General features: G+C 37.6%; 1 protein-coding gene across 1 annotated transcript; it reads right to left on the bottom strand.

Annotated features, from left to right (window-relative positions):
• Positions 1-2,215: 2,215 nt before the first annotated feature.
• On the bottom strand, positions 2,216-5,864 carry LOC116259350 (xyloglucan glycosyltransferase 4-like). Its single transcript, XM_031637122.2, has 5 exons — positions 4,821-5,864; positions 3,971-4,279; positions 3,600-3,890; positions 3,376-3,489; positions 2,216-3,279 (listed from the first exon to the last, which is right to left on the bottom strand). The coding sequence occupies exons 1-5, from the start codon at positions 5,535-5,537 to the stop codon at positions 2,641-2,643; spliced, it is 2,070 nt and encodes a 689-aa protein (XP_031492982.1). The 5' UTR covers positions 5,538-5,864; the 3' UTR covers positions 2,216-2,640.
• Positions 5,865-8,905: the final 3,041 nt, after the last annotated feature.

Here is an 8,905-nt window from a genome sequence, read left to right on the forward strand (position 1 = left end):
AAAGGGACTAGAAGTCAGGTCAGCATTAGATCTTGTACAGCAAAAAAACAGGTGATGCCGGATCCGAACCTTTTGCAAGTTGCAGCCCAAGTTGGGAGCTGTCTTAGCAGACTAATTTCTGGCTGGACGCGACGTGGACTCAACCCGAGCAAGGAGACAGCATAGCACAATATACTCAATTGATCCAACATTCAGAGTTTGAACGAGCCATAAACTGGTTCGTTGGCATATGTTCTTACCACACTGGAGAACAGACAGTACATGCTCAAAATCTGGGTAGGATATAACAACTGCATTCGGGTCTATTTGGATCTGGGTCAGTCAATAACTATGTCATGAGGTCCCATATATGAAGGAGATTGATAAGCTAGTTTACATATTGCAAGTGCAAATCAACATGTTTGACCTGAATGCACCACTATACCAAATTGTCGAATAACATCCTCATCTTAAACTCTACAATGAGTTGCATCTGGGATTAAGAGCCAGATCCACTTTTTGAAAGCTAGATCTCAAGATTCATGTCTTCTCTAATTCTAGCAAAATTGGAAAGTGTTGGGGATGCTAATATGGATCTTATTAGGGGATGCGATGGAGCTCCCTCTTCGATGTGCAGTATGGATGAAAATGGATTTGTTGATGCATATCTGACATTTTCCATATATGCCATAAGAACTATAGCTGAAATCATGCTTGGTTTCTAAAGAGCTTGTTCTCATAAGCTAAGTTTGGCAGCCCAAGAACACGAATTACTTGCTCTGCTTGACTTGACTACATATTCTCTTTTCTTAGTATGCAATATCTTTCATGTATTTTATGCCATAGTGGCCATATAATTTAAACACGCAAGTCAAGCTTGCCATCACAAACTTAGCTTAAGTTTCATCTGTAAAGCCTTGCGATAATGTATTTTTTCCTGGAAATAATTTGGCTCAAATAGTCTCACTAACAAACAACAAATACAGCTTTTATACACATCTAATGCTTTTAACAGCTAGGTTCCAAACTGCTTGAATTTGTATTAGGTCATGAAATTATTGAGTTTGTAAGCGATGAAATTGTAAGCCTACTGCTTACAATCCATGCTTTACTTTCTTCATGCCTGCCAATAAGGACCACGCGATAAAAACTTATATAAGCTTGTGCGAGTTTGCGCTCAATAATTAAGGTTCAGAATCTGTTATTTCTAACATTTGCAAGAACACTGAACCGCTGAAGCTTAGCTTGAATGAGCACGTTGTGACCCTGAGCACGAACTCGGCTTGGCTGACCACGATACAAGAACAAGCTGAGCTTGCAAATTTTCTATGCAGTTCAGACTAGTTACCAACCATGTTTCTGATCTCTCTCTCTCTCTCTTTCCCTCCCTATGTGTGTGTGTGTGTGGAACTGTTGAAATGGGTGGCTGAGATATGCAGACCAGCAGCTTGTAGGAAATTGGTGGAAGGTGGGCCAAACCTGCCCTGCTTTCTGTCGCCACACAAAATTCCAAAGACAGTAACACATGGAGATATGCATTATTTGTCGCCCTAAACAAAGCCAGAGGTGGTCCTCTCTCTCTGTCTCTCTCTCTCTCTCTCTGAGAATCTCAAGACTGTTTATTGAGTACAGGAAAATGACAATATTGACTTTGCGCCAATTCGAACAGGATTTTGTTTCCACAGACAGCCATCCATTTCTCTCAGTCAGCATCGCAAGCAGAAACAGTAAAAGAATTGTTGCCTACGTACTTCTTAAAGCTCCAAAGTCATACCTCTATTGGTAGTCAAATTCCAGTTAGAACCATATTCAGGGATCTAACTCTCAACGATTTTCTCGCAGTACAATGGAGATTTGTTCTTGCTTTTTTAAGAGAGTTGGAATAATTACCATAAAGAATATGCCCAAATAAGAACGCCATAAATCACTAAAAAAATGTTTTTATCACATTAAGGTTGCAACAAGAATTTGATACTATCGGAATGAGTCAGTTTTCAAATATATCGTGCTTTTCTTCGTTCTATTTTGGCCTAAAGAATACTGGTATTTATGACTACTGTTTCAATAGCGGAACAGTTAAAACAACTGAGGCTGCCCAAGAAAAAATTTTCCCATTTTTTGACACTCAAACTGGTTACTCACTTTATGGAAAATCTTGCCAACCGAAGAATTGGACAAAGTAAAACTGGAAATGAGGTAACAGCTGGAAGAAAACAAAAAATTGCCATACTTGGCATGACGGAAAACTATTTCTCAATTATATTAAATGAGTAAGTTATATATCATCATTATTATTGCATTAACAAGCAAAATAAACATGAATCTGTATAATATTTTCGCATTCAAGGAGTAGAGACACACGTCACTTAGTCCTCAAATGACTCCCGGTGTTGAAATAGGCCTCAAGCTGCATCTGCTCTGTTCTTCCGGAATAAACAAGATATCCCACTAGACCAATTGTCTGGAGAAAGATATTTAGCTGTAGTCACTGGAACAACTCTTCATATCACTGTGATTTGTCTTGCCTAACGTGAACTTAAATGCCTGCTGGAGTTGAAAATTCATTCATATTTTTCACACTTTTGTTCTCCTGATGAAGCATTGATCTTCTTAGGTTCTCAGCATCTTGAAGGAACGGGCTCTGCTTATCTTTTAGATCTATCAACTTATTTGCTCACCAATTAAGTCCAAACCGACGACCAGGAATGTAACTCCTTGGAACAAAAGGAAATAAAAATGGATGCCTTGAGCAGACAGGAGACTCCTCGCGGCTGCCGTGAGGAGAAGGAAAGCTAGTGCTAGCTCCTTATGGTATATGTGATTGGATTTCTTTTTCGTGGGAGCTCCTTCCTGTGCTTTCAATTTGTTTAACAGGTCTAGACCAGATTCTGAAGCCTGTCTGTGGAGTTTTTGCTGTTTCAAGATTGCCGATTCCCTCTCTGCAACTGCTAATAAATCTGTTTCTGATGATCTTCCAGTCTTCTTTGTAACAACCCATTCATAAGCACTTCCTAGTTGGAACAGTCCAGAGACCATGGCGTTGAATTTTGTCACAGACATGGTGTTCTCGAACAGCAGATAAGGTACTATAAAAGGAAATGATCTCAGAGCTGGTAGAATGTTCAAGAGTGACATGAAAACCGGAATGTAACAGATAACCCATATTGGCAACTCAGCCTCCGGTATGAACATTGTCAAAGGAAGAATAATGCAGAAGAGGGTGAAAGAATAAAATGGGAGAATCAGCTTTCTCAGTAGAAAGAAAAGGAATATGAGGTTGGTTTTCTTCCAGAATGATATCTGCAGGGAGAACATTTAACAGGTTATGACTCTGACAACATAGTACAAAAATGAATAGTCTAGCAGCCATCAGTGCGATCAGATGGGAGAAAGAACCTTAGAAGCGATGATATCAGGAAGACATAGCCGAAAAAGCTGCATGGGACCTGAATGCCAACGATGCTGCTGCTTGCGGTATGCTTCAAAAGATTCCGGAAGTTCACAGAGGACCTAACCAAATCATGAGCAAGATTCACCGTTAAAAACACATAGAAGAGAACACATAACAGCAGACAAAAGAATCAGCAGCAACAGCATGCATGCACAATTGCTTCAAGCACCTTAACGTCATTAAGAAAGATGAACTTCCATCCTTTCAGATGAGCACGAATAGCTATATCCATATCCTCCACAGTCGTACGCTCAAGCCAACCACCTGATTCCTCAAGAGCCTTGATACGCCACACACCAGCAGTCCCATTGAATCCAAAGAAGTTGAGGAAAACGCCATTCACTTGCTGCTCCACCTCAAAATGAAAAGAGAGGTTGATGTATTGAAGCCTGGTAAGCAGGTTTTCATCTTTGTTCACAAATGACCACCTAGCTTGAACAAGAGCCAGCTCAGGGTTGCCCTGTATAGAATCATAGACATTAGTCCTACACTGAAACATGTCTTCAGTTGCAGTTTGCTAATTCTAGAAGTCAAGCATACCTTGAAATGTGGTACAGTCTGTTTGAGAAAATCAGGATAGGGCTGGAAATCTGCGTCAAAAATTGCGACAAATTCGTAGTCCTTGACATAATCACAGGCCATTGCAGACTTGAGGTTGCCGGCTTTATAACCAGTCCGGATGAATCGATGGCGATACAGTATGTTCACTCCTTTCTTGCTCCACTTTGACACTTCGTTTTTTATTAGCAGCTGCACGCTTTCGTCATCTGAATCGTCTAAAATCTGTATTAGCAGTCTGTCTTTTGGCCAATCCAAATGACAAACAGCTGATATTGATTGCTCGTATACCTAAATACCAGAAACAACCACCAATGAAGAAATCAAGCAACCAATAGCTAAGAAGACTAAAGGAAAGACACATTTAATACTTTATTTTTAGTTCAACTTTTTCTTCCAAAGTTCCAACATATTTCCTTCAATCTTCACAGATAAACAAGACCTAGTGAACAGTGGATTGATTGTTCTGGGTGGTTGGTATCAGATTTTTTAGTCTTTTGGTTAACACAATGTACTTTTGATTGTGCTGATTTCACTAGGAGAACTCTTGATCAACACGGAGCAGAAAATTTTCCAAAGCTCCCAAGTATCGGGTTAGACCATTCAGACACAGCAATTCACAAGCACTTTATAATCTAGTAAGCACAGAAGGATTATTCTTGGTATGAATATGATGAAGAACAACTAACCAAAACAACAGAACATAGTAAATTGACCCAGTTAATAGCACCCATCATGCTCTACCAACTAAGCAACCGAATTGGAAGTTTGAAAACCCAAATACGGTAAGTATGCAACAGGCTAAAAAAGTCGGGAAAAAGAGAAAACCAACCTCTCTCTCATTACACATTGGGATCTGAACAAGAACCATCGGAAAATTTGATACTTGAGCTTCAACATCTCCAGATCCAATTACGCCCTCTTCTTCAATCCTTGGTTTAATTTTCTTCAACTTGATCCAGAAGCAACCAAGACAGAGGACAAACCTATCCACAGACTGAATCATGAACAGAACTACGCAGAAATCTGAGAGTAACTTGATGGGTCTTGCGATGTAGTCTGCCCTGAAGGCCAACCACTGAAGATAAGCCCAATGCAAGAAACTTTCAATCTCAGAGGGCCTAATCACCCTCAGATTGTGCCCGTACCACCCTTTGAAGTGAGCAACCAACTCAAAGCCAAGAATCACCATTGCCGCTACCAAGAAGCCTCTAATGAACCTCAACAGCCTACCTCTGTAGCCGGGCCTCTCATCCCCACTAGAAAGCAGGCGCCTTTTTGCAGCTGAGAGCCTGCTGAAAGCAGCAGAAAAGACCCAACAGAGGACAGAAAATGCCATGTGGACCTTTAGCAAGAAAACCCATCTGAATTGCCTCATGTTCTTCGCTCTCTGCTTCTCCTTCTCAGAGGAGTTTGCCGTTGGTGGTGGTGGCGGAGTGATGTCTACCAAGGAGAAGTTGTTGGGGTTCTCCATTGTGACAACCAATGGGGTTCCTCCTCCCTTGCTGCTCTGCTTTCCGAACGCCGGAAAAAAGAAACTTGGGGGCATGTTGCCCTTCAGTTCTCTCCCACCTCACCCGTCTTCTTCCTTCTTTCTGCTTATGTGAGTGAAACTCAGAGAAGACACAGCAAAGAAGAAGCAGCAAAAGAAGAAGACACAACTGTTAATTTAATCCTTCGATTATTTCTACTTAATATAGAAACAGTCACGGTAATTTCCTTCGATTTTCACGACTGTGAAGTGCTAAAACCAGGATGGCGGCAGCAATTACACTGAGGCAATCAATAATTGGTTCCAACTAATAAATCTGACATAGTTTTATCCTTCAACACTTCTCAGCTATTAACCAAAACATGCCTGTTCTTCTACAAATTTGAAATTCATACATGGAAAAGGGTTGGCCAGCATTTTTCAGTCATGTCTAGTTGTTTTTCTTGGTAGGCATTTTGTGGTACGTATAAACGGCGGCACTCTCTCTCTCTTTCTGATCATGGGGAGGAAGGTGGGGATTGCTTTCTGTGTAGGAGGAGGAGGTATGAACTTGCTCGATAAACTAAATAAAGATTGCATTTAATGAAGGAGTCCCACCACTCTTTTCAAAACATTTCACCTATTCCCTTTCATGGAAAACGATTAAAAAAATGAATGAAGTGGATAGGTATGCTCATCATCCTTTTTTCACCAAGAAGGATAGGATATCTCAGTAATTCCTTTCCCCAAAAGAAAAAAAAAAAATCAAACCCATTTCCTTTTCACGAATTTAACCATGTTCATATTATCTTTTGATTGAGGAACCAGAGAAACCATGACAGAAATTACTTTTTATGTTTAAATCTGCCTTTGAAAGAAAAAAAAAAAAAACAGAAACTGAACAGCCCATGTCATGCCAAAATCCTTATGGTGAAAATTCATTCCTTTTATAAATACAATTGCAACCAACACATGGTTTATCATAAAATAACAGACAGTAAAAATGTAGATATGCTTAAATAAGGTCAGACTCATGTGAGCATGTGGGTCTTACAGGTTCTTGAATTTGACTGCAGCAATGTACTAAGTACTAGATTCCGAATAATATCAGAATCTTTGAACTCTTCTGCCTATCGCCGACAGGCTCCGCCGGGTAATCAATAAGTGCTTTTTGTGAATTGTATTGTTTACTAGTTGTAGGAATATCAACAGCTTGGATTTGGATCAGATGAAACCTTTGTTAAACCAGCCAACAGGATAGCTGCATATTCAGATTGAAGTCCATTTGATTGATGAAAAAGTCATAGCATATGCAAATCCGATTCATAAGACGGCACCCAGATCAGTCTGAGATTTGATTTTGATAATGGATCAAACGCAACTCAATCTGATACCCCATTTGATAATAAAACTGAGATCCAATTTGAAGATTGAATTACACATGAATAGGAAAACTTGAACAAGCATTTGACATTAAAGGTGATTTCCATTATCTAACGAAACACATCAGTCTTTTTAATCTATTATGAAAAACCGGGTGCCATTTGACAAATAGCCAGAAACTTAAGCATGTTCCTAACTATCGCCAAAACCACGGGGCGTGATTTTGAAGATATCTTTTAACCAAAGTACTTGGGATTTGCTATAAACCTGAGTTATATAAGTTGGATAAATTTATTTTCCTTTTAAGTACAACTATTTTTCGGAAAATTTGAATTTAGCTTCTGGAAGCGCTGATGTGCAATTGACAGCTACGATTGGAGAACACAAAGCCAAAGAACAGCTCAGAGACAGTTGGCTGTGCACCAAACAGAATTAAGATTTTTGCAGAACTTTTTCCAAATTCCCCCGCTGAGCCTTTGATCTGACCACACGAAACGAGAAACCCCAGCTTCATATATATATATATATATATATATATATATATATATATATATATATATATATATATATATATATATATATATATATATATATATATATATATATATATATATATATATATATATATATAGAGAGAGAGAGAGAGAGAGAGAGAGAGAAAAAAGAGAGTTGCCAATCTCCTTCCCTAGGGCCGCTTATTGTTTTCATGAGGTGGCCTGCATTGGAATGTGTGCTTGAAGAAGTTAGAATATTCTTTTGTATATATATATATATATATATATTTTATCAAATTATAGTTTCAAAATTTTATATAAATTTTTTATTTTTTAAAAATTGAGGGGGTCCATATATATTGAAATCAACTGGCTGCCAAATGTTACCAAGGATTAAATTTCTAGAGTCTGTTCCTATAGCGACAGTTTATGATTTTTAAGTGACAGTTTCATGGTGCTTTTAGCTACTCATTTTAAACATTTAGCCATTCAATAAGATATGACAGTCGATTGATTTCAATATATATATATATATATATATATATATAATCATTAAACTAAAAAAAAAAATCAATTTCTTGCAACCTTTTTAGTGAGATCACGTTAAATTATTTTTAAATTTGCAACCTCAGTTACAATAGATGAGGCAATGAAATAGCCTATAGCGTGCAATAAACTCGGAGATAAGATTTTTCTTCTTCAACCATTCCAACAAATTTTCTTAATTCATAAATAAAGTTCAAGGTTCTGCTGAAATACAAATCAAACTTTATTACTTCCTTCTCTTTAGCTCCCAGAAGAAGAAAAAATTTAATCATGCTATGCCGTTGTTATATTTAGAAATGAAGAATTTATTTGATCTTAATATTAAGTTACCACCGAAAGTCAGGAAATTAGCTTAATCAGAAACCCAGTAATATCCAAAATATTTTGTGATTTATATATTACTAGGGAAAGTAGGATAATTTGAGATATTACAGTTTTCTCAACCATCTTTCATAAAAAAAATTGCCCCACTTTAAGTAAGAAAACCACGTTCATAACCATATTGAAATTCTCATAATATCAAGAAACTGGATACTTATTTTCTGATATGTAAACTAAAGCAATGGATACTTATTTTCTGATATGTAAACTAAAGCAATGAGGCAAAGATGTATCACTATTTTTTATATTTCTTTTTTCTTTACTTTCATAATCAAACATTTAATTTCAAAAAGTGACTGTATCTATCTAATCAAGTTTTATTTTTGGATGACTAAGAAGAGTATTTCATCTCATTGTTGACTATAAGTGTACCAAGTCTGCTTTCGGTTTTTCTGACTAAGATGAGTCCTTGAATATGCTGCAACTTATACACCAGTGTCACTTTCTCCCTTTTGCATACAAAAGATTAGAACCAAAACGAGTCCTTGCTCTATCCATTATGCCAACTCTTCAAGGATTGATTAAGTTACTGTACTTGTATAGTCACTTTAAGGACAATGTAAATAAAAGGAATAGTAACTTTTATGCTCTTTTTCACAAGGAGATCGACTGAAGTTAGGTTCTTTTTAAGTGCCAACCAAG

Source organism: Nymphaea colorata, chromosome 8 (genome assembly GCF_008831285.2).
Source record: "Nymphaea colorata isolate Beijing-Zhang1983 chromosome 8, ASM883128v2, whole genome shotgun sequence".
In the NCBI taxonomy this organism is placed as follows: Eukaryota; Viridiplantae; Streptophyta; class Magnoliopsida; order Nymphaeales; family Nymphaeaceae; genus Nymphaea; species Nymphaea colorata.

What these genes read in the sequence shown, in the direction of transcription:
- LOC116259350 (XM_031637122.2), bottom strand. Translation starts at nt 5,537, where the DNA reads ATGCCCCCAAGTTTCTTTTTTCCGGCGTTCGGAAAGCAGAGCAGCAAG. An exon ending in TCTTTCTTAATGACGTTAAG is followed by an intron (nt 3,490 to 3,599) that starts GTGCTTGAAGCA and finishes TGATTTGGTTAG; the next exon opens with GTCCTCTGTGAACTTCCGGA. An exon ending in CTGATATCATCGCTTCTAAG is followed by an intron (nt 3,280 to 3,375) that starts GTTCTTTCTCCC and finishes TTCTCCCTGCAG; the next exon opens with ATATCATTCTGGAAGAAAAC.